The 27358-nt window shown below is 33.5% G+C and overlaps 1 protein-coding gene across 2 annotated transcripts in view; it reads left to right on the top strand.

Moving 5' to 3' along the window:
- Positions 1-27358, top strand: part of SIK2 (salt inducible kinase 2) — a 104187-nt gene that overhangs the window by 11847 nt on the left and 64982 nt on the right. For both annotated transcript variants that reach the window (XM_016165648.2, XM_036221440.1), the window contains exon 3: positions 1558-1621. In XM_016165648.2, coding sequence (XP_016021134.1) covers positions 1558-1621 — 64 coding nt within the window. The remainder of the gene's footprint in view (positions 1-1557; positions 1622-27358) is intronic.

Raw genomic sequence — 27358 nt, 5'->3', positions numbered from 1 at the left:
CCAAAGTATGGGGTATGCATGCACCTAGTAGTGGTATGCTGTACTGGCTGGTGAGAACAGATGATTAAGTTTCCAGAAGTGTTGTGAGCAAATTAATATATCAGTAGCTCAAAGTCAAGGATGGTAGGAGTATTTCCACCACAGATGTCAGTTTACAAGCAGAGCCATTTTTTCCTCAGAGCTGGTACTAGCACACTACTCTGCACTGAAAAAGGTTAGCATAATTGTTTGTTTTGGTATAATAAGAAAATACTAGAACTCCTAATTAAGATTATTTTTTAGATTTATCTTCTGTTTGCATTTTATAATGTGCATAATGTATTTATACAGTTGTGCAATTATGTAATTTGCATCTCTGCATCTGTTCATAAATACATGTATATATATTTGACCAAACTTTATTGATAGAAATTCACAATTAAAAAGATTTGGAGACCATTAGCATTACCATTGGCTAAGAATTAGACACTGTGGTGTGCCACTCAAAACAGTTCCTAAAACTATAGAGGACCTCTTAAGTTAAATTTATATCAAGATATTTCTCCCTTTAAGCTTTTTTTTTTTTAAAGCTCCTGAAGAGGATACTTAACAGAAAATAATCACATTCTTAGAAGTCTCTGATGAACCATATTGCCAAACCGAGATTCACATGATACTTCTGTTTATTTAAACTAAGTAATTAGTTAAATTGATTTACTGTTTGAGTTGTTTAGGCCCTAATTGTAGGTAGCCCTTAGTTTTCTCACCTGATAGGGGATAATCCTAAACCTATATGTTAGAGCAAAATTAGTTTCAGCGTTTCAATAGATAGCAGTTAAATTTTGTGTCAGTACATAAAAGGATAGAGTGCTATAGAGAAGCATTCTAAAATTCACCTATTCTAAATCTATAAATTCATATCCTTTCAGGTTAGTACAGTTTTGAAAAATCAAGTTTATGACAATGACACCATTCCTTTCTGAACTTACAAAATTTTAAATTAAAAGTGTATAGCAGTGGAGTTATGAAGCTTTTGAACAGTATTTTAAAATAATAGTACTTTATAACAACATTAAAGTGCAGTAGGAGGAATATCACATTGTGCCAGATTAACTAGGCTACAGGCCAGATAAAATTAGCTCTATTTTATTATTTTCTTAATTAGAACCATCATAGGGCTAGAAAAGTCAGTGAGAAGGTGGTAAAAACTTGATCTTTAAAACTCCTATTACCTATATTAGTATTTCTCAAACTTAAATGAGATAACAATCACCTGGGGATTTTGTCAAAATGTAAGTTCTGTGTCAGTAGATCTGTGGTGGGGTCTGAGATCCTGCATTTCTAATAGACACCTGGGCAGTACTGCTGCTGCTGGTCTATGGACCACACTTGGAAAAGCAACGATCTAGGTTTTTTACTGTTACCATAAGGATATTGTCAGTTTTGTAAACACTGCCAATGTCTGAATTGTTTATAACTTTGACACTTTTATTAGTAGTTTTAAAATAAGTAACTACAAAAAATGTTGTGAATTGCAGTCCTTTCCTGTCAAACTAATATGCAATTATTTATCAATAGGTAATGGAGACCAAAAATATGTTGTACCTTGTGACAGAATACGCCAAAAATGGAGAAATTTTTGGTAAGCACTTTTTCTTAATTTTTTTTAAATTTGAAAATGTCACTAATTTTCATAAATGGAGTATTTTCTGTTAACTTTCTGCCTGTTTAAGAGTTGGTAATATGAATTGGAAAGTTTTAAGCATTAGAATATAATAAAGTATCCAAGAAGCTAAAAATATGGACTATAATTCTCTTGTTTTTATAATATTAATGCTACTACTTAATTTTCTCACCTGCGTTAAAGAGATTGGAGAATTAAAGATAAGGGGAAATTTTCAGTCATAATGCAAGGGAAATTCTCTTTCCTTTTATCTTTTTACCTTTTTTTCCAGAGGAAAGATCAGCAACAAATATTTATCGAACTTCTACTATGACCCAGACATTTTACTAGTATAAGGGATAAAGTGGTGACCTAAATAACACAATCCCTGCCATTGTGGATCTTAAACAGTTTAGTAAGCCATTAACTATAGCTGTAAATCCTTGAACAAGTCACTCTACTTCTCTGGGATTAGTTCATTTATCTAGTAAGAAAGTATTTGACTAATTGTTTTCTATGATCCATGTTAACTCTTAAAAAATGATAAATATTTTATTCTGGCTTTCATCTCTTTTATTTTTACTCAGTAGAGCCAGAGCACTATAGATAGTCTAAATATTTTTGGTTTTTAACCGAAATTTAAGTCCAATACTGTTTTGAGGAATAATTCAAATACAATAAATTGAACATACTTAATGTGTACAATTTAATATGTTTTCACACAAACATACACACTTATGTGAAAGAAACCATCACCACAACCAAGATATTCATCACTTCCAAAAGTTTTTTTGTGCCCTTTATCTGTCTTTCCCTACCTCAGCACCAGGCAACTATTGATCTGTTTTGTGTCACTGTGAATTGTTGTGTCTACTAGAGTTTTATATAAATGTAATCATACAGTGTGTACTCTTTGCCTGGTTTATTTCTCTCTGTATAATTATTTTAAGATTTATTCGTTTTGTTACATGTACCAACTTATTTCTTTCTCTTGTAAATAGGTCCTGTTTATATGACTGTACTTCAACTTGCTTATCTCTTCATGTTTTTGTTTTTGGCTATTATACATGAATAGCTATGAACATGCATGTACAAGTCTTTAACTTATAGTCTACCTTCAAGTAAGATTCAGCAATTCACATATAGTATAAAAACCTTACAATAATATGCTTCTGTTTTGCCTTTCTGACCGTTATATTCCTGTCATACATTTTTTAAATATCTGTTTTATAAAACACAAAATACAGCATCATTATTTTTGTCTAAGAAATCAATTATGTTTTAAAGAGATTTCAATGTTTTTTTTCAAACTTCATATATTTACCAATGGGGTTACCATTGCCACATCTCTATATGTATTTGTATGTGTAGATAACATACTTTCATCTGGTGTCATTTTTTTTCTGTCCGAAGGATTTTATTTACCATTTTTCATAGTGCAGGTCTGTTAAAAATGAAACCTTTCAATTTTTGTATGTCTAAAACCTTTATTTTCTCTGTTTTTGAAAGGTGCTGGGGCTGGATATGTAATTGTAGGTTGACTTTTTTCTTTCAGTACTTTAAAGATGTTACTCTATTGTCTTCTCATTTGGATTATTTCTGACAAGAAATCTGTCATATTTTTCTTTATTCCTCTGTATATAATGTGCCTTTTTCCTCTGGTTACTTTTAAGATTTTTCTCTATCACTGCTTGAACAATTTGATGATGGTGTGCCTTTGTGTGTTTTTTTTCATGATTCTCATGTTTGGTGTTCTTTGAGCTTCTTGGATTTGTGAATGTACAGTTTCCATCAAATTCAGAAAATCTTCAGCCATTATTTTTTTAACTAATTTTTCTGACCCACCTCCTCTTTTCTTTAGAGACTCTAATTTATACATATATTAGGCTGTTTAAAATTGTCCCACAGCTCACAGATGCACTTTTCTATTTTAAAAAATTTCTATTTTTCTTATTTCATTATAGATAGTTGCTATTTCTGTGTCTTCATGTTCACTAATCTTTTTTTCCGTAACGTCTAATCAGCCATTAATCTCATCCAGTTTATTTTTCATCCTGGACATTGTCGTTGTCAACTCTATAAACTTGACTAGAGCCTTTTAAAAAACATCTTAGATGCCTTTATTTAGTTAGCTTTTTGAACATATGGAATACAGTTTTAATAACTTTTAGTGTCCATGTCTTCTAATTCTGGCATCTTTATCAGTTCCGAATCAGTTTTAAATGATTGATATTTCTCCTCAATTTTAGTCTTACTTTCCTGCTTCTTTAACATGCCTGATAGTCTTTGACTGTATGCCAGACATTTCCAATTTTACCTTATTGGTTGTGCATATTTTTGTATTCCTATAACTCATCTTGAGCTTTGTTCTGGGATGTAGTTACTTGGAAACAGTTTGATCCTTTTGAGTTTTTCTTTTATCACTGGAGCAGTGCTCAATCTAGGTCTAATTATTTCCCACTTCAGAGAACTCTACTCAGTGCCCCATAAATTCTAGGTGGGTAGGTTGGTTGGTTGGTTGGTTGGTTGGTTTTACCTGGCTAGTAGAAACAGGCAGTATTCCCAGTACCAGTGCCAGACACTATTCTGTAATCCTCTTACAGTTCTTTCTTTGGCATTGAGTAGTTTTCTCACACACATGTGGCGATCAATACTCTCATGAATGCTTAAGGGAGACCCTCTGCAGAATTTTAGAGTTTTCTCTGTGTGTAGCTCTCTCTTCTCTGGTACTCAGTTTTATGGCCTCTATTCTCCTTGTTCTTTCTACTCTCTCAGTTCTGTCTCCTTAACTCAAGGACTTTGTTGGGCTCTGCCTGGGTTTCCCATCTGTGTTGTGGCCTGCACACTCTCAAGGTATTAGGTGAGGGCGTTCACTGGTCTCACCTCATTTATTTCCTGTCTCTCAGGGATCCCTCCTTCCTTGCCTGATGTTCAGTGTCTTATAAACCAATGTCTTATATATTTTGGTCAGTTTTTTTGTTTGTTGGTTGGAAGGAGAGGGTTGTTTCAGGCAGAAGGGTAAATTCAGTTCCTGTTACTCCATCTTGATTGAAAGCAGAAGTCTCCAAACCTCTCAAAATTATCATTAATTTTAGTTGTTTTAAAAAGAGGGAATTATAGCTACTTCTGTAGTCTTGCAAAATGTATTATTTATAGTTGAATTCTAAATAAATAGTTCCAATTTAATTATTTTCTAATTGTATTTCAGGAAAGACAGTTGGCTTGTCTCTTACTTACTCTTTTTTTTTTTTTTTTTGTGCTACTGTTTGTTGACCCTATTTAAATTCTCAGATATTTCTTTCAACTAGAAGCTTCTTAACTGATGCTATAATAGAATGGTATGGACTTTGAAGCCAAGCACATCTAATTTATATTGCTGGCTATATCATATTAATTGTTGCACTGATTTGGGAAAATTTATTCTTTTCTTTCCTTCTCTCTTTTTGTTCTTTTCCTTTCTCTTTTTCTCTTTTCTTACATTCACTCATTCAGTCAGTCTTTCAAGAAATCTTTAATGAAAACCAGCTATGTTACACACACTGTTCTATGTGGTAAGAATACCACAATGAAGAAAACAACAAAAATATCTTTTCTCATGAACTTTACATACACTAGTGTAGGATACAATAAACAAAACAAGTAAATTATATGGTATATTATATGGCAATAAGTGTTTCGGAACTAATAAAGCAAGGAAGGAGGCATGTAGAGAAAGGAATTTGATTGCAAAATAAAGTAGCATAGTCAGGGAAGGTGTCGCTGACATTCGCGCAAAGAATGGAATGCACAGTCATATAGATACGGGGGGGAAAGGGTGATTTAGGGAGAGGGTAAATGCAAAGGTCCTGAGGCAGCAGTGTATTTGATGTGTTCAAGGAATAGGAGGGAGGCCACTATTGCTGGAGAGAAGCAGGAGGGAAGAGCAAGACTGAGCAAGGAGGAAGAATAGTAAGAATAGTAAGAGATGAGGTCAGAAAGGTAAATGGGAGGCAGCAGTGAGGAAGATTTAGGGGCTTTGTAGGCCACCGTAAGAACTTGGCTATTGAATAAAATTAGGGAACCATTAGAGAGGTTTGAGCAAAGAAGTGATTGCTTCTACTTTAACATTTTAAAAGCATCCTTCTGGCACTATGTTGAGAATAGATTGTAGTGCAGGAAACCAGGTAGGAGATTGGCTGTTGCAGTAGTCCAAGTGAGAGATGATGATGGCTCAGACCAGGTTAGTAACACTGCATGTAGTACAAAGTGGTCAGATTTTATGATATGTTTTGAAAGTAGAGACAGTAGGATTTCTGAACAGATGGAAGTGACCTAAATAGTGGATATGATTAAGGAAGATACCAATGTCTGATCCCTGAGGCACTCAAACATTAAAAGCTGGAGGAAGAGGAACTAGCAAAGGAAACAAAGAATGCTAAGACAATACAGTATCCTGATAACCAAGTGGCACTTGGCTACAGTGGTGCTTTGGGGTGAAATAGAAAGAAGATGAGTTTGTTAATATAGAATAGATTTAATTCATTCTATAATATAGCAGATGGAACATCTAGGAAAGAGCAGTACATTAGACACTGTAGTATAGGACAGGTTAGAGCAGCTGGTGGTACTCATAATGACTGTCAATGGATGAATAAAAACACTGATAATTAGCAATGGGGGGGGGTTCATAGTAGACTCACAGTCAGCAGTGCTTTCCAACTTGGTAGGACAAAAAGTAGACAATATGAATGACCTGGCTTGGGGACTGGAACAGTAAAAGGTCAAATGCATGTAGGAGTTGCTATGGCCAGAGAGGCCAGAGTTGAGAGGCTGCCCATGAGGTCCAGGTTCAGGAGGGAGATAAGTGAAACAACAAAGGGGTCTCATGAGCTATGAATATAGAACAGTAGAGTGATGAAGATTATGAAGAAGATGAAGTACTTTCAGGAAAAAATTCACATATAAAAAACCTAACCTTGCACCTGTACGTAACTTCCTAGCAGCTTGCCACTTTCAAGTTCTCTTCCGCTCTTGGCACTTACTGCCCTAACTGTGCCATGCTAATTCAGGAAGGGCCTTGGGTCTTTGCACTTTCCTCAGCTTCTGCTTCTTTGCATAGAGAGAGGTTTCCTGTGCCATCTGGTTTTCTTGCTCCCTCTGATTAGGTTTACACCAAAAGAGGGATTTTGGTTGCATGCTGGGACTATGTCTACAGTGCGTCATTCCTGCATTATGAGGCTGTGGTGTTTATGTTCTTTATTTTTGTTTGGTTAATTAGATGACATCTATTCCATAAATGGTTGCAGTAGCTTTAAAGGAGAATAATACAAGAAAATAATTCTAAAATATAAATAGGAATAAAGAAATGAATCAGAAAATATCTAGGAGAATAGAAAACAGTCATGGGAGGTGGGAGAAGGGAACATAAATGTGCAGGTAGTAAGGGCCTAGGAGCTTCAGATTTGTCTCTAAGCTTTCTGGCTGTCACAGTGAAACGAATATATAGTCATTTACAGAATTTTATCTTAGAGAAAGAAGGGTACCTATTCCTCAAAGAAAGGAATACTTTTTTTGGTTATGAAATTTTTTGTTTGGGGTTTCTAATATGAGGTACTAAGTCAGACATATTTTTAAAACTCAAATCTAATTAAACTGTTAAAACATTTCAGAGGTTTCCACTGTTTTTGAAATAAAATTCCAAAGAAGGATCATTACACTCTACAGGCCCTAGCCTTAAGAACAATAAAGATTATCATTTCTTGAGCACTTACCATATGCTAGGCATTGTTCTGATTCCTGTCATTTTGTTCTCTCAAAACCATTATAAGAGGGGCTATTATGACTCTACTTAAAATAGAGGAAACTGAGGAACAGAGTGGTTAAACAGTTTGCCCAAGTCACAGAGCAGGGAAACCAGTAAGTGGTGTGGTGTAATCAAGGTTTGAGGCCATAGTCTGACTTCAAAGCTTGAGCTTTTAACAACCGCACTATACTTACTGGTTATATGCCTCTTTAAAGTTCTTTGAATTTAACAAGTCTCTTCTTTCTCGGTGACTTTGCACATTACTGTTTCTTCTGCCTGAATGATTCTCTTCCCTCCCTTCATCCCCTTAAACATATCAGTTAATTGAATTGAATCTCAGTAGGTATCATTAATTTAATATTATCATTAAAACTAGAAACAAGGAAAGCATGTAACAGTTTTATTCACTATGGTATATAACTAACTATTCTTGATATAGCTCCTTGTGCCACTTTGGTCCTATATTTCCTCCTCATCTTAAAGGACATAAAAAGAAGCACTTGAGCCTTGTTTTCAGTACTTTGGAAACTGATCAGTGGACTTCTTACCAAACCTACTAACCAAATTTAATCTAATGACTACAAAACCCAAAACTAGGCTGATCTCCATATTGGTTTTCAAAATAGAAAATGTAAATTTTGATTCTAAATCTGTGTCCATGTCGATCTGAAGCCCTAGAAAGCCTTTTGCTGTCTATATATTCAAATCTTCCCTTAAAGGCCTAGCTGAAGTTCCATCTCTTCAATAAAGTTTTTCTCAATTTCCTCGTATGAGAGCATTATAGTTCTCTTTCCTGCACAATTCATTTTAAAATTTATTTATATACTGCCCCTTATTATTATTTAAAGTCTTCATGTGTATCTTTTTATCTCTACTAGATTATACACTGCTGAGAACTTAACGTGCAGTACACAGCATTTTATAAACACCTGTTGAATGAATGATGTAATAGTCTACTTTGGCCTTATACACTTTATTTACTCAGTGATGCCAACAAAAGAACACTGCCAGGTTAAGTAGTCTGAGGCACTTCTTTGTTCAGTTTTTGAAAGGAGTTTTCTGTTGGTTTACACTTCCGGAGATAAACATGAATGAGGAAATGCTAACTTAATCAATGGAGAAAATTGGCTTCCCCTAGTACACTGAGAAGTTTTTGTGTATTTACTGGTAGTTACTGCCTGACATTTACATTCTTTCTTCCAACTTCCACACCTCCCTAAAATAACCTTTTCAGAGTATAATGGTAAATAAGGGCATATAAATTTAATCTGAGTAATTTTTGTTTTCTAGTTCTTCTATAGCAGTTGGAACTCATCTCTGAAGGATATTATTTTCTTGATCTGGGGGCATGGAGTATGTAATGGCAAATGGATTTGCTAAAAAGAGTTGAGTTATTTATAAATATAAGGTTTTAACTCTTTAAATTTTTCCTTTGGAATCATAGGTATGATTAACAAAAGTTATTCAAGATTCCTACATTCTTTAGAACTATTTCTCATATTTGTCCATGTGGTCACATGCAATAAATGGTGCAAAAATCTTAGGGTGGTCACTTCTTCAGACAATTTGGGCACTATTCAAACAATTAAACCGGCAGTCAGCAGATTCCGGCCTGGTAATTAAATTACCCAGGGCCTTTGTTTTCAGATTTCTGCTCCTTGATATGCTGTGTCTTTCCAGGCCAAGCATGTGCCCGAGGTTTATTGATTCATTTCCTGTCTTTCCCTTTCAACAGTAACATATTAGGATGCTGGCTGTGGTGATTAAAAAGGGGCTTTGTTTTGGTTAAAATACCTTTAGACACTAAGTTACTCGGAGAATCTGAGGGGCAATTTTTGTGGCCTTTGGTTACTCTTTTAATAGCATGACGGTAAAAGTTGTTCATTTGCCTTTTATTATGATTTTAAATAAACTTGGAAGATTTTACTCACTTTATAACACCAGTATGACTCTAAGTTCTTTGGGTTTTTAAAGTATTAACCAGGGTCTCGGCTGTAGTACTGCTTAAATCTGTACTCCTCCAATTTGCTCCATCATTCATTTAGTTAACTTTATTATTTCTCGCTTGAATTTCTTAAGCAAGCAGTCTAAGATGTTTTCGCCTCTAGATTTTTCCTTCTTCTAATCTGTCTTCCATTTTGCTGTCAAAATGATCTTTCTAAAATGCCGATCTGATCCTTGTCAGCTTTGTACTTAAAATATTTCTGTGGTTCCCCACTGTCTTCAGTTTAAAATCATAAGTTAGTATAGGATTGATAAAATGATTCAGGCCCTATCTATCTTTCCAGTCATATCCTCATCACATGTTGTATAAGTTTAATAACAATGTTATCTCCTGCACATATGTATAGATGAATGTTGCTTTCACACATCTGAGGATGGTAGATATCAGTGCAGAAAGATATCAAATTGGTATATACTACAGAAGGAGTATGCAAATGTTGGACTCGTGCAGATTAAATTAGATTATCCTTGGATATAAAGTTTAGAATCATTCCTTTTGAATTTTATGAGATATCTGCAACATAGTCACCTTCGAAGAGGTCAGATCTAAATAGATTATTTGTAACTCTTTCTGGTTAACTTTTAGGGAGAATAGTAACTACATGAAAGAGCCAGCGTGATTCATTATTCAAAAATTTGTTGTCGCTCTCCCCGCCTCACCTTTGTTTGAATTGGGTCAGACATTAAAAGTCTGGAGTAAAGTCTGTGCTAGTCCTAGATTTAACTTATAATAAACATCTGGAGCAAGCCACATGTTTCTGAACCTCAGTGTCTTCTAAAAATGAGGGAGTTATATGTGTTTATTAAGTACTGTGTGCTTGATATTATGACTCGTGCTTGAGATTTAAAAGAAAAAAAGAAATAAGTGACTTGGCCACTGCACTAGAAGATATCAGTTAAAATTCTAGGCCTAAAAAGTTGATGTCTATAAATCTCAGGAAACAAAGTTTAGTTTCCTAATATTTGATGGATGAAATAGATTTGTCAAAGACAATTAAATAAATTATTTTTAAACTTTATATTTTTGAAAATATAACCATAACAAGGCCTTTATTGAATAGACATGTTTTGAAAAGCAGTCCAGTTTTTCTGTTAACTTCTATTTTAATTTCAGCTATCTCCTGCTGATTATTGGCAGCCTGCCTTTAGTTATGGTTCAAAGCTGACATTCTGTGCTGTGAGCAATGAGTTTCTCCCATGTCTGGCAGCTGCAGCTGCAGCTAAGCTACAGTGATGGGAGAGAGAGAAGCATCAGCTATTCTGATCTTAACCATAACCATACCCAGCCGAATTCTATCCATGTGAGGCTTTTGGCAGTCTGTGTTTTCTGTTTCTTTCAGGATAAATTTCCATTAAGTGAATCATACTATTAAGGAATTTCAATAAGATTGAATTAATTCAGAGAAAGCTACTTCTTTGTTTGTGAAAGGGGAGAACCAGAGGTAGATTTTATCTGCTAATTAAAGTGGTAAGAGAGATAGATTTTCTAATTTGGATAAAATAGGAAAACCATAATCCACAAAGGGACTGATCTTTTCTTCTCCTTTCGGAGAATATTCTTTCTGCTTTCAGAAAGAGATCTCTCAGTGAGACCTTGTATTTTTGAAAATGCTTGCATTTTATCCTCATGCGTAGTCTTATTGTGCTATTGCTGCATTGTCTACTTTTATAAAATTATTTTTTTATTTTTATCAAAGCATCACATTATTTATTGAGAGTCTGTTGTATATCAGACATGGTTCTAGGTGCTCAGAACAACACAACAATGAACATATAATCCTTTCCCTCTTTGAGTTTATATTTTAGTAAGAGTGAGTTTCAGGTTAGAGGGATTAAAAGAAAACATATCGTGCCAGTGTTTCAGAGAAAAAGGATAGGGAAGCCAGGATGGGGTTGAAAATTATTAGAGGTGGTCAAGGAAAACCTTGCTGATACATATTTGAGCAGAAATCTGAAGAAAGAATTATAGGAGTCCATTTTTTTTTTGAAACCTTACGTGGCTTGAGATCATCTTACATATTTACAATAATACCTAATAGTCTTGGAATAGAATTTTGAGTTGGAAATAATTTCTCTTCAGAATAATGAAGACATTGTTCCATTGTCTTGTCGTTTCTGGGATTGCTTTTGAAAAGCTTAAAGTCATCCAATTCCTGATCCTTTGCTGTAAATTATTGTTTTCTGTCTGTGAGCTTGTAAGTTCTCTTTTCCCCCAGTGTTCTGAAATTTCACAGTGATGTGCCTTGGCGTAGGTCTGTTTTGTTTCATGGTGCCTAGCTATTGGGGGGCCCTTTAAATTTGGAAACTCACATCCTTCCATTCTAGGAAATTACTTGGAGTTATTTAGTTGATGGTTCCCTGCCCTAATTTTCACTATCTTCTCTTTCACAAATTCCTGTTATTCAGATGTTGACTATCCTGGCCTGACACTGTAATTTCTTCTTTTTTCTCTGTCTCTTTTCCACGTCATTGTCTTTTTGCTCTGCTTTCAGCTGTCTCCTAGTGAGTTTTCATAAAGTTTTTCTCCATCTTTTCTTTTGCTATAGTATATTTAGTATCTATGAGTTAATTTTGTTCCTTTTAAAATAAAACTCTTATTTGATGATTTTACAGTAATAATGTTGTTATATTTTCTCTTTATATAATCTCTTTTTTCCTCCAAGTTGGTATTTATTCTGTTTGTGTATATGTTTTGGTTTATGTATTTTGTTAGGAGGTTTCTTTAGATGATTACTGGACATATTTGGTTGTCAATTCCTAGTTAAGAGTAAGAAACTAAGAGCCAGTAGATGGAATTTGTCTGCCATGAGTTTTGCTGTAGGAATGACCTGACTGTGTTCTTTTATTGAAGATTCCCAATGTTCCTATCTTGATTCTTGAGTTGATAGAGTCCCAGGAGAAGATTCTTTCAGTCTTCTTTCCGAAAAGTAAAGGCTTGGTTGCCATACTTTTGGCCCTTGGGTAAAAAGTATGCATGTCTGCTTAATGCCCTCTTTCAGTGTGGTCTTCTCGTCCTAGTCGTCTAATCCTTAAGTCTAGAAACCCTCTGCTTCAATCCTTCAAGAGACTAAGCCTCTAGATTTCTTCTGTAGTTTAATTCAGGGCATTGACCCAGTTAAATAGAATGAGAGATGAGACCTGGGGATTGAATTGCTTCTTGAAACATTCCCTGATCACCCTTGTTTAAGCTTCACTCACACCAACTTTCAGAGTTTCCTCTGCGATCAATTCCTGAGTTTTTGTGGGAGTCTGCTGGGTTAATTTTATTCAAGGCATTTTTCATTGCTGAAGCTTCAGGTTTCTCAAGTCACTTGAGGTTCGTATTTCAGTAGTTAGATTTTTTTTTTTTGTTTCCAAGTTCTCTAAGTTCCGATTCCCATTTATTATTTTTTTTTCTTAGATGTGATATATTACCTTATCTAAGAAAATAAAAACATATGTATCAATCTCTAGATTTTACTTATTTCTTATCGCTGTGTTTTCATTTAAATACTTGAAGTAGTTAGAATAACTCTTTTAATGTCATCTGATAATTCTATCATCTCTGTCATTTCTGGGTTTATTATTATTGTTTGTTTTTCTCCTTATAGGTTACATTTTCCTGCTTTTTGTTATGTCTTAAACTTTTTTTTTTAGTTGCATGCTGTACATTGTGAGCTTTATATTGTCACGTCTCTGGAGTTTGTTCTCTTCCTTTAAAGAATACTGAACTTTTTTAGGCAGTTAATTTACATATAGTTCTGTTTTATCTTTTCAAGTTTTGTTAGGGTGGGTGTTAGAGTATAATATAACCTTTACACTAGAGATAATTTAGCCTCATTATTAGGATGCGGTCCTTCTAAGGTCTCTACTCAATGCCATGACTGATCAGTAAGAACTCTCTACTTTGGCTGGTGGAAATTTGAATGACTCTCAACTCTGAATGACCTCTGGGAACCATTCATCTCATAGCACCCTAGTCATTCTTTGCCCAGCCTTATAGAATTTCACCCTGTGCAAACATGCCTTAATATTTAGCAAAGATTTCATGCCATTCCCATACAAATTTGTAAGCTTTGTTCTGCTTAGCTCCCTCCACTCCAGAACTTTGCTCCACATCTTCCAGAAACCTCAGGCTTCTTGAATTCTGATTTCTGTCTCCTCTACTCAGTAAGACAGCCATGCTCTGCTTGGGGTCTCTATCCCTGCTTTGAAGTCAGAGTGTGCCTCCAGATGGAAAACCTAGAGATCAGAGACCTTACCTAATCCGTTTATCCTCTGTGTTGCCTATTGTCCACTGTTTGAACAAAGTTTTATGTATTTTATCCAGTTTTCTAGTTGTTTTAAGTGAAGGATACATCTGTGTATGGTTAGAAGTAGAAGTCAGGATACTTATTTTTAAATCCTATTGCGATTATATTTTTTAAACTCTTTAGGTATGTTCTTCATTTGTTGAGCTTGTTTTCTGTCTTAAATGGTATTTACATTTCTCAAGAGTTTTCTCATTCTTTAATTGTATGTGCATCTTTATAATTGAAATTCCTTGTTAGAATCTCTCCTGCCTCTCTTTATGTAGCCTACTTGAGAAAGGGCTAAGACCCACTATTGCAGTTTTTACTTAATTTTCAGTGAGAGTAAAGGAGCGAGTAGAAAATATTTCTGTGCTAGATATCCTGGTGGGTGGCCCACTGGGAATGAACACCTCCCTTTCTTTCTAGGTGTCACTAGCCACCCAGGACACAACCCTGTCTCTCTAAGATCTTATACTTACTACTCTCTCCTGGGGTCACATGTGCCCTCTGTCACTAGCAGGTAGGTTGTACAGGGGATGAATATGGGCTGATTTGACTTGGCTGCACCCAATGTGGTATTCCAACTAATAATGCTGTTAGTTGCCTCTTGGTCCTTTTCTGTTCCTATATACCATCTTTGGGCATGAAATACCTGATAATTTTGGTGCTATTTTTTGTGTCTTTATTACCTCTGAAGATCCATGTTGATCTTAACCTGTGATTTTCTTTAATTTGATTTAGCCTGTTATATATAGATCACAGAATATTCCTAGTTTCTATCTCATCAATTCCCTTTGTTCTCGCATAACCATTTCTTTCATTTCTTTCATTTCTAGGATTTGATGTAGGAGGAGAAAACTAGGCAGTTCTCAATCTACCATCTTGAAATAGGCAGAATAATCTCTTTTGACCTTGTCTATGTTCAACCATTTTAAAATAGATTTGCTTTTTATTAAATATCAGCGGTTTTTTAAATAAATACCTACCTTTACTATTGGTAAAGTAAACATTAAATAGTGTAACATTTTCTCTTTGTTTCTTTATTCTATGGTGAGCCATTTATTTGGCTGGTCATTCAAGAAATAATTATTGAGTTTCTTATCCAGGCATTTGAGGGGGTGGGCGCTACCTAAAAGGAAAATTAAAGATACATCTATGCTATATGATATGTGGTAGTGCTATTAGAAAGTTCAAGAAAAGTTCTGTAGAAATTGAGAAAAAAGACAATCATTAAGAAGCAGAGAGAATATTTGCAGAGTGTTGAATTACTAACTCAGTGGCAATATATTGCATCTGGTAAAGGTCACCAGTGACCCAATGGCCATATTTTTTAGTCCTCATTCTGTGTCTTCACTGCACCAACTTGACACATAGCAAGGACTCACTTCTTCTTAGAAATTGTCTTCCATGACAAGTTTCTTTTCCTGTGTTTAGGATGTGTACATCTCATTTTCCTGTACCCTAAGAAGAGGAGTTCTGTGCATTTTTTTCACTGTAAACTCTCGTATTCTAAAGGCTTCAATGCCTCTAGGAAGATGATTTTTGACCTGAGCCTTTACGTTAGCCTGAACTCCTCCGTATCCTTATTTTGTGCCTTGATATCTGGAAAATAAACTAAAAGCTGAGTATATTACCTTCTCTTTTAAGTAAGCTCTTCTTGTGTTTGACCATTCTTATCACCACTGAATATCTCTTGCCCATCCCTCTTTATGTTTATATTTAGTTTTAACGCTGTCTAGTCTTACAAATTTTTCTTTGAAATATTTCTCATTTCTGCTCTTTATTTTATATTTCCATTATGTTAACACTAATTAAGTCCCTTATTAATTTACTTCTAGCTCATGATTAACGTTGCAAGTGCTCTCTTGCCTCTAGTGTTTCCCTTAACAGTCTATTCTGTGCACAGTTGCCAGTTTAATCTAAAGCTAATTCATTCATATTCTCCTGGTTTTGTCTGTTGTAAAGTACCATTATCAGATTATCTATCTCTTATTGCACTGTGATTTTCTATGGAGCAGGATCTGTATCTTACTCATTTTCTATACCTTCGGCATCCAGTAAAGTGTCTGGCACATAATTGACACTCGGTTGTTGAATGAGTAAGATGGGACTTGTTTTGCTTTTAAGGCATATTGTGTTTTAAAATGTGTAGTAGTCAGGCAATCATTACAAACGTATGAATAGATTTTATTTTTCAATAACAATTTTTTTTGGTAATGGACTAATAATTTTTGAATAATTCATGAAAAGTAGGCAATACTTTGAGGAAAAAAATCAGCATTATAGTAAGACATTATATTTAATGTCTTCCACAGTGTCAAAGAAATATAGAAAATCCTGTTTTCCCAAAAGGAACTGAGAAGGAGAGGAAAAAATTACATAACATATTAGCCACATGGCATATATCTCATTTTCTAAGTGACTGCTCTCAGCATTTCTATTGCTGAGAGCAATGTTATCATCACTAATTTCAGAAAGTTCAGATTTGAATAAAATGAGAAAAGCTCTGCTACAGTCACCTGTTAGTTTATATCTAAACTGATATTCTAAATGTTTAATATGTCTCATGCTGCAAAATATGAAGGCATCTGAAGAAGAAGAAAACTAAAAGACTTAGAAACTGTCACAAGAAGGTTTTGCTTTTACATGGTATGAGGCATTTGATTTACAAAGTTAGCTTTCTTCATTTAACACACTTAAATGTTTTCTGGACCTCTGTTATCTATTTTAACTGAAATAAAAACAGTATGGTTGCAGAAAATTAGTTTTGTTTCCATCCAGTCATTCTTCATTTACATGTTTTTTAAATTGAAATATAATTTATGTGTAATAAAATGTACAGATCTTAAGTTCATAGCTTGATGAATTTTCTGCATATGTGCCATCTTAGGTGACCATCTCCTAGGACAGGGTATAGAACATTTCCATGACCCTCGAAAACTCCCTCGTGTTCTCTCTTAGGCAGTTTCCCCACAAGAGTAACCATTTGCCTTAACTCTGTCACCATAGATTAGTTCTTCCTGTTTCTGAATTTCTTTTACGTCCACTGCTTTTATTAAACCTTAAGTCTGTGAGATTCATCCATGTTATTAAATGCATCAGTAGTTCGTTCTTTTTCATTGCTATTATATATTTTAAAATTTACTTTTTTCACAAAAGTAATATATTTATTGAAGAAATTTTGGAAAATATGTAAAAGGTAGAAATGAAGGTAGGGAGAGGGGAGAAGACCCTTTAGTACCCCAAAATAAATATTCCTAAATTTTGGGTTGTTTTCTTCCACGTTTATTCTTTGTATGTACACATAGTTTTCCATAGTTAGAATCATATTTAAGTTATTATGTAAGCATTTTTATTACATGATATATAAGTATTTTTGGAGTTGCCGAACAAAGTTGTCTTTCTGCTTAGTGCTGGCTGAAATTACTAATGGCCTGGAATTTTTTTTTTCTTTTAATAATTCAGCAAATATTTGGTCAGCCTCTGTTGTTGTCAAGCTCTGTTCCAGTCTCAGTGTTCTAGGTTCTAGGAGTAAAACAGTGGACAAGACAGGCAAAGTCCATGCTGTTATGGAGATTAAAACTTTCACTGGGGAAATAAATAAGATAGACATTTAACAAGTAAAAGTAAATAAATTTTCAGGTAGCATTAAATGCTATGAAGATAATATACTGTTGGTAGTGTATAAATTATTAAGTAAAGTCAAAAATAAATATACCATATGACCTAGAAGTTTCACTTTTCATGTACATGTAAACCAGGATGCACTTAACATAGTAGTATTGTTTTTAATAGTCTCAAACTGGAAACATTGAAATGTCCACCAACAGTAGTGAATAAATACACCGTAATATAGTCATACAACAAAATACTATACAGCAACAAACACCAATGTAGTACACTCTTTGAATGATTCTTAAAAATATTTTGTTAAGCAAAAGAAAACAGACACGGAACACACATTCAATTTATATAAAACCTCAAAATATTAAAAAAAGAAAGCCATATTGTTTGGGGATACATACTTAGTAAAATTCTTATTAAAAGAAGTGATTGCTGTCAAAGTCAGTATAGGGTTACCTCTGGGGAGGAAGGAAGTTGTGATTAGGAAGGGGAATGTGGGGGAAGTGCTCCTGGAATGCTGGAAATATTCTGTTTCTTGACTTTCATGGTGGTTATAGGTGATTATAGCAACTCATTAAACTGCAAGTTAATATTTTAGGCACTTTTTCATGTGTGTTTTATATTTCAAACAAAGCAGTGGGATGATAGCATAAGAATATTATATGGGTATATGTATGTGTGTATGTTGGGGTATTTGACAGCTTTATGAAGGTACAGTTGACATATCATAAACTATGCATTTAGACTATTCAATAGGAAAATTTAGGTATATGTATTAACCCATACAACCATCACCACAATCAGGATCATGAATGGGTCCACCACCTTCCAAAGTTTCCCTCTGTCCCTTTGTAATGCTCCCCTCCCACCTGTTCCTCTCCCCCTTATCCCTATGCAATCACTTATCTGCTTTCTGTCACTCTAGGTTAGCTTCTAGAATTCTAGAATTTTGTATAGATAGAATCATATAGTATGTACTCATGTTTGTTTGGTTTCTTTCATTAAGCATAGTTTTTTTGAGATTCATTCACAGTGTTGCATGTATCAGTAGTTCATGTGTTTTGGCACTGAGTTGTATTCCTTGTTTGAATATACCACAATTTGTTTATCCATTCACATGTTGATGGATATTTAGGTGGTTCTAGTTTCTGACTATTACCAACAAAATTGCTATCAACATTCATGTACAAGTGTGTATAAATATATGCTTACTTTTCTCCTGGTTAAAATCCTAGGGATGGAATGGCTGGATCATATAGTGTTTGTTTAACTTTCTAAGAAATATAAGTATACTTCTATACCCCTTGATATCTTACTAAAATATTTTAAAGTCAAATATATTACTGTTAAATTTTTTTAAAGCACTGTGTGGTACATCCATTAAACATTACTAATGTATTTAACCAAGTCTGTGTAGGTGGACATTTAGATTTTTCTCACTGTTTGCACAATGTTATCGTGAATGTCCTTGAAACTAAGTCTGTGAACATGTTCATAATTATTTCTTTAAGATAAATGACTAGGAATGAAATCGCTTAGCCAAATATTCAGGCTTTTGTTATAAATTGCCTTCTTAGACATATGACAAATTAAATCTTCATTAATCATATTTTTTCATTTGAATGCTAGATTTATGTCAGATATTCAAGACTATATGTTAGATAGTCAAAATATTCCTTTTGTGCAATGAAGCATTTTTATTTTAATGTCTTTAGGATTTATAGGTGAAAATAAGTCTAGAATCTTAAAAATGGTTTATTCTATTTATATTATTTAGTAAACGAAATTTCTCTTTCTGAATCAAATGTATCTGTGAAAGAATTATCCTTGGAATTAGGAAATCTGTAAAGTTAAGAGAAATTGTTAGGAGTTAAAAAACTATAGAATAGTAGGTATGGTATTAAATTTTCAAATACATTATTATTTATTACTATTTAGTTCTTAAAACAATGTATGGTTCATATTGATATATTTAACAAATGTATTTATACATACAATTACATTTCATTATATATAACATTTTCATAGACATAGGGAAAAGTTTAGAAAATATGAATTGAGCTACAGTTGTGTATTTGAGGGGCAGGTTTGTGGGAGGCTTTCATTTCTACTTTGTGTGTTTCTGTTTGGAGTTTTTTCACAACGAATATGCATAGCTTTTGCTATTGGAAAAATAAATATATTTCATTTGGAAAAATATGAGAGCTCTGCAATTGAGAATGTAGATCTTTTGGAGAGAGTCCAACTAGATGGGAGGCTATGACAAGTGTATCCTATTGCTAGAATATATGTTTTGTTTACCAATTAGAGTCTTTCAGTCAGTGTTTGTGTTCTTGAATTGTTAGTCAGCAAAATGAATACTTTTTTACTCTTTCCTAAATTCTGTCAGGCTACACATATTTTGTAATTGATATGTAGCTTGTCAGTTACAGTGTTCTAGTGCCTGTTACATTTCAGCATACTGCAGCTGGCTAGAGTAGTGTCACACAGTTTTATTCTTTTTTCTGTGCATTTGTCTCTCCATCTGTGAAGACAGCATTTTGTTGATCCTTGCACATATTTTATGTATCTGTCTATACTTTGACTTTGAATCTGCTAATCATACATCATATGCTTTAGCTGGTGACCACTGTGTTCTAAAATAATATATTGTTATGAAATTGTTTCCCCAGAGCAGATAACATCTTATCTACCAAGATAACCACAGATAATCAAGTGAAGGTATTTGAATACTTGACATTTATGGTATTATAGTGGAAAAGTCACTTAACTAGATACCGGGAGACTCATGTTATTATCCTAGCTCTATTATGTACTTAGGAAGTTATATCATCTTCATGTGGCTAATAATACTTGCTTGCTGGGGTAACCTAAAAAGAAATGAACATTCATTCATTCATGAGGGTTAAGTGATATAATGTATGTGATAGTGTTTTATAAATGGTATAGGACAATGCAGATATAGAAACATGACTACAATTAGCATTAGTTGTATATTCTACTTAGTATTGTTTAAGACCTTGAGAGAAAATTTTTGACCTCTGTTGAAAGTCAGTAAGAAATAGCTCTTATGAAGATTGCATTCCCCTAAAAAGAAGAAATACTTCTTGCTTATCATTTTGAAAATATTTATTGTTTACCTATTACAGAAATTATAATAATAATGCTCTAGTAGCATTATAAAACCTTTGGCATAATTATTAATTTGAAGAAAGTGCTAGGCATCAATATCTAAAAATATAAACATTTTTTTATCTTCTTAAATAATCATTTTCAACCTCTTCCTGTTTTTCTCTTCAGACTTTTAATAATTCAAACATCAAAATATAAATTCTTTGAATTAATCACGTTGCTTGTTTTCCCCTGTTATTTTATGTTTAAAATAGGAAAAATGTTTTTTTATAAAATTATACAAGGTAAATGAAAGTAAAAATAATAAGCTTAAAGTAAAGTTGTATTCAATAGTGTTAAAACCAAAGTGAGCTCTACTTTTATGTTTACCTAATAATATGGCTGGTCTCAATGAGCTTGAGTTTTCTAGAAATAATACCCTTTCTTTATGAGTTTCAGCATAGAGAAGTTATATTCTCTACCTTTGATTTTACATATAAAAATAAAATTGATTTTTACTGCTTTTAGCCAATCTCTTTTTGTCTTGTGTTAAGAACGCTTCTGAGTTCAAGTTAATAGGTCACATATTATATGTGTGGAAGATTGGTCTTTAATTCACTAGGATAAATTAAAGATAATTTAAATTTGAGTTACTTATATAGTGACCTGTAGTAATTAGATAGCCTTAACTGAGATCTATTGGGAAACTGACTTGTTTTTAGTGTTTTTTTTTTTTTAAGATAAAATAATGTGCTTCTTTTTAGTACAGCTGGTGTGTATAAAGGTAACCATTGCTTGTACATTTATTCATTCATTGAACAGGTGTGCATTTAGCTCTTACAATATGGCAGACACTTCAGTTCAATTAATTTGTTTCAGTATAGTAAGTTGTGATTTTGGCTCTGTCAGTAGCAAATATATTACTCTGGCCAGGATGACTTTGCAGACTCTGTAGTTTTCTTTTGGTAAGCTGATAATTTTGATGGAAATAATTTACTACTCCAGAATTACATAAAAATAATTATTAGCTGTACCAAGAACCCAATATCAGCTTTTTATACAAATATATATCCCATATAACTTTATGATTGAAATGATGCATGAGCGCTTCTAAGATCTCATGGAGACACACTTTTTAAAAAAAATCTGTCAAATTTATTGAGTATATACTGAAAAACTTACAGTAATAAAAGGAACAAATATTATATATAAACATGTATGTATATAGTTATATATACATTGTTTTATATATATGCTCATTGTTTTACATATATAACCAAATCCTGAGTTAACACAAAAACACATAAACTTACAGTCTTGTCATTGGTTACACTAAATCTATGAGAAATTGGTGGCTAGGGAGCTATGGACAAAATTAATCACTTCTAACTTTTCAACTTCTTTATAGTCAAATGGGTGACTTGTATGTGGAGGGGATTGGGACAGCAGAGAGAGAATGACAGAAATTGCTAGAGCCTAGAGCACCAAACTCAAATCTCCTACACTGCAGTTTTACTGAGAATCCTGGTAATACATGATATGTCATTAATATCATCTTTGGGCTATGGGCTGCCTTGGTTTATCACTCAAATTTTAAATAAATTATTATGAAAAACATGAACCCCTTATATGTGAATGAGAGTAACTTGATTTTGTGTCACAGGGCATTTAACTAATATAGGTTCTTGAAGAGACAAAATCAACCAGATTCAGATGACCTTTATTAGAAAAGCTGAGTTTTACATTATTCTTAACAATGCAAATAACAATAACTGACATTTATTGAATAATTACTATATGCCACATACTCTGACTGCTTTGTACGTCTTATCCCATTTAAACCTCACATAGGTGGATGAGTTTTTATTATCCTCATGTAGATAAGGAAGGGGAGACTCAGTGGTATTAACCATGATAACATAGTTAATAATGGAATAGGATTCAAACCCAGGTGAGTCTTGATGCTCTTAACCATTATGATAGTGGTTCTCAAAGTATGTTTTGTAAACTTCAGATACCAAAATTATATTGAAAACTTATATAAAAATATTTATGTAAACATTATATAAATCATGTAATTTATATAAATTATATAATATGTAATATAATAAAAATTATATAAGTATATAATTTACATAAATTATATGAAAATATATAAATTATATAAAAATTATATAAAAATATTTTTAGGTCTCATACCATACCTGCTGAATCAGATTTCTTGGGTCAAGGATCCAGGACTCTGCAATTTCTCATTGTGATTCTTGCGAACACTTAAGTGTGAGAACCCCTGCAGTATGGTATGTTGCTACATAGTTTGAATATGTAAAGACAAGAATTGAGTACTGGAGAATATTCTTGATATTAGGAATGATACATGAAATTATGGAAGTGTGACTAATTTCATATGGACTGGCAATATTGGTAATATTGTATTATAGAGGACCTGAAGGACTCTGGAGTCTAAATTAAAGATTGGGACAGTGCTTTAGAAAAGAAGGAAGTTCTCAAAAGATTGAACAGAGTTGGGTGCTAACTTACCCTGCTCCATTAACACCTTCCTCACATAGTCATAGTGCTAAAACATTGTATTTCAGCTCTCTCTTTCCTTCATTAAACTTGGGTCCTTGAGACTGGATATTCTGTTTACTCGTGGTTGTGTTCCATCTCTTAGTCCCTACAGATCCTTAAAGTCAGAATATCTCACTTTTTTCTTTTAAAACTCTTGGCCCAAACTGGGCAGGAGACCTTTCTGAGCCAACTTTTGGCAGTTTGAGAGCCTTGATCATCACCTTTGTGTCTGCACCCACAGACCCAAGAAGGAGCTTCAAGCCATGACTTGGCTTCCATGAACCAACCGTTGAAATTTAACCTGAGTCTTTCTAGATGCTCCAAGAAGAAAATTTCCAGAAACACACAGCAGCCTCTCTTCCTTCTTGCTTGGCGATACTGATAGAGAGCTCGGTAACTTGACTGGCAGCCCTGTGACCAACTATCCTTCCAAACCTCCACCAGGAAGGCTACCCCAAGAGCAGGACAAACAGGAAACCACTTAATAGTAGAGGTAATAGGAAAAGACATTGTTGCTTCATTTCTGAAAAGGCAATTTGAAGATCTTTCAATCACAGTATATACATTATAAAAACAACTTCAAACTTGAATTTGAATATTGTCATTTCTTGAATTGTTCTGGAAACTACTGAATAAGAAAAGCAGTCTCTCATTCTTTCTCAACTCTGAAATGATTAGCAGCTTGTCCCTCAACCTGACACCATCCTTCCTCTAGAATTTGTTCCAACAGTAGGAGAAAGAAGATAAAATCACAGCGGGAAAGGGAATTGAAATTTTCAGAGAGAGGCTCCTAACACTGTGGTTTAATGAGGGCTTGGTCTTCCTTACAGGATGGAGATCAGATTAGTTACAGACATAAATGTATAGTGGCTTGCATAGAAGCTTACTAAGAACTTAAAATAGTGAGGAATGGTCAGTAATAGCAACAAGATGCAGATTTATGCCAAAAAAAAAATCGTATCAGAAAGTAGATTCGATCCAGTCTCAGTGCCAGTACCAAATTGTTCTACCAATAATTTTGGGATCATTGTAGGGCAAGCAGAGAGGTTTCTGGAATGTGAGTTGTCTTTTTCCCTTCTCAGATCTGTCTTTCCTCCACTTCATGTTATCTGATTTATGATATCTATATAGATTAAACACTTATTATTTCACTTTGCTTTATTCCATTTTATTAATTAGCTGTTCTTTGGCACCTGTATATGTGTTTTAGAATTCTTAAGTCAATTATAAGATAGGATCCATTGTTAAGAATTTGAAACAAAAAACTGGGGAAAGCAAAAATAGAAATTGTTTAACAAAAACATCTCTATAAAATATGTTAGCAAATATTTTTGGCTCCATAACAATGATCTTATTATTCTCAAAGGAATTTCTGCTGTGTTATTTCAGTATTTTTCAGTACAAAATAAATATGTTTAGAGGAGAGGAAAAAACTCTTAGAAACTCCAATGATAGAGCAAATCCTTATAGAAAAACAAAAAGGAAAAAAATCTAAACATCAGGATTAGAGTAGCTGATTTCCTTTTTTTCTGTTAAACATCATTTCATTTGCTTGTTGAACTCTCTGGTTGTTATATGGTCTCCTATCTGCAAATTTTTACTCTGTGCAATATAGAATGCTCCAAGATTTGAGTCCTTAGTATTCAAACAGTATTTGACCATTGTCAACTTATTTAGCCAAAATAGGTACTGTTTACCTGCATCTTTTTCTTTGCTTATTTCTTGACTTAGTTGTATGATTTTTGTCACTTGATACCTGTTTGTAGTTCTATCTATATAAAAACTCAAATATGAGTTATTTCAAATGAAAGGTAAATTCTTTAATATGCTACATTTAACAGGCATAAAGTAACTTTTTTTTTGTATGTTTTACAATTCTAAGACAGGCATCTCAAGTAGCTTTTAAATTAATTCTCCACACCTAAATGCAAGTGAGAATTGTACATTTTTCTGCTTGTCATCAACTGCCTCTTCTCCTCAGTCTTCTCCATGTTTCACTAACCATGTCCATCTGTTCTGTCGTATTAAGAATCTGTACACCCATCAGCTTCACACTTTTAAAAGAAGTATAGTACAAAAGCCTCATCAAAAATAAGACTTTATATTTTACATGAGGTGACATTTCCCTCCCAGGTAAGGACTGCTTTTATTTCTCACTATAGACACAGATCCTTTAGAAGGTAATTATAAGTATGAAATCTGATTTCAGAATACAAATTCCTTTGAGAGAAAATTTAATCAAAATACTTAACATTCTGCAGTGCAGCAATTTTTAGATTTATCAATGGATCCTTCATATATTAATAAATATATTTATAATATATGATAAATGATATGTAAGGAACAGATTTTTAAAGATTTTTACACTTTAGAAATGTTTTCTTCTTTAATTACCTATCTACCAGTAAAATCTGACATCTTAAACTTCTTTATATAGGTCAGGGATAACAGTAATTTTTTCATTTCTATATTTTATATTAACTATTGCTTAAAATCTCTGTGGGGAACCTGCTGCTAACTTTTTTGGCTGTGTATACAGAGGGGTTTTTTGATGATGGTGATAGTGGTAATAGATGTTATTGAAAGAGCAATGGCCTGAAAAAGTCTTGCTTAACTCCCTCATGCTAGGTATGGTAGGCAGAGGTCACTTTTCTATGGTCTCATAATGGCTTCTGCATATTTCTCAATGCTGTACTGGCCATTTTATAATTATATACTTATAGGTCTGTCTCCCTTACTAGACTGAACTCCTTAGAGGCAAAAATGTTTTTTATTTACGTTTGTATTTTCAATACAAACTGGCAGAGTGCTTAGCCCACAGAATATTATAAATACTCTGTAAATATTTATTAAGGAATTGAGAGAATTGACTCTCCTACATTGATGATTACTGTTTTGAACTCAGTAATGGACCAAGATAGCCAGAAACATTTGTATTGCTTTTAACCATTTCTCTCTTAGTAATAGTTCTAGTTATTCATTTGCTAGAAAATGTGTTATTTTTTAAATATACTAAGACGTTTTAAGATTCTAAATGTAGTCATGTGTATATAATTTTGTTTAGTATAGTTAAATGCTGGTAGGCCTTCTCTAAGGATACTTCATCATGGTTATTATGTGACTTCAAGCTAGTTTGTTCCCATTCTCCAAATGTATAACTCACCAGTGTCTATTTTACCATTGTATTTGAAGATAACTGACATTTTTTAAATCTCTTTTTAGAGAAACTCATTAATGGAAAGAAACAGGGATAAGTTATCATAATGCAAAATAAATAGCCCATTCAATTTGTTTCTGATTTGCATTTGTTAACATTTTTTAAATATCGAATCTGAAATTTTGTTTTCCAGTATGCCATACACATAATGTATGACCTTTACCGTTAGCAATTTTGGCATTCTAAATAAAATAATCATGTTATGAAACTCTGACTTGACTTGCTACTATGCTAGTTGCCCAATTCAATTCCCATTCAATTTTCTTAACTTTATTTTTCTCAGAAATTTCTATTCCTCCCTTAACATAATATCATCACACATTTTAATTGTATTTTTATACTCTGAACTAGATGTTTAGCTCAGACTCCCTTTGAGAGAGAAATAGAAACCCTCTGTAAGGCCTTCCTATTATTTTAACCTGAAGATAGAAAGGGAGATCTCAGTGTCTTGTTTATTCTGCAATAGTCTAAGAATAAATTTATGCAAATATTTATTGAGCATCTGATCCTTATAAATCACTGTACTTAGTGCTGTGGACTACAAATTGAATAACATTTGGTTTTCTGCTTTCAGGTCTGTTGGAATAAATGAGACTATTCATATAAAAATGATAAAGCTTAAAGAGCAAGGCAGGATTGTGTGTGTGTGTGTGTGTGTGTGTGAGAGAGAGAGAGAGAGAGAGAGAGAGAGAGAGAGAGAGAGAGAGAGAGAGATGGTATTTGAGTTGGAACTGGAAGGACTATTGAAAGGCTCTTGTCTCTCTGACGTAAACCTCTGGATAGTACTTAGATTACTGCTGATCTTGCTAATAAATTCTGATTTGGGCAACATTCTATCTTCCTGTTAGGTAAAGTATTGCTGACTTTGTAGCCCTTAAAATGATTTTGTATATATCTATTCTAGTCCATTCATATGCCAATTTATTAGAAGATGCTGCTCTTCCTTAAAAAATTTCTTCTTAGTGCTGCCTACAAGAATGGAAGAGAATTTAGAATGAGGAGAGCTTAGTTGCAGATGAAGGTAGCAACATGAGCTAAAGTACAGAATTAGAAAAGTATGAGGTTTATATGGAGAACAAAGCAGTTCAGGTTGACCGAAGCAAATGGGGGAGGAAAGGTGGACAGTAGGAGGAGAT

Source organism: Rousettus aegyptiacus, unplaced genomic scaffold (genome assembly GCF_014176215.1).
Source record: "Rousettus aegyptiacus isolate mRouAeg1 unplaced genomic scaffold, mRouAeg1.p scaffold_m13_p_5, whole genome shotgun sequence".
NCBI classification, from domain to species: domain Eukaryota; kingdom Metazoa; phylum Chordata; class Mammalia; order Chiroptera; family Pteropodidae; genus Rousettus; species Rousettus aegyptiacus.
The sequence above is the reverse complement of the archived record's forward strand: the minus strand, read 5'-3'. Positions and strand labels throughout refer to the sequence as shown.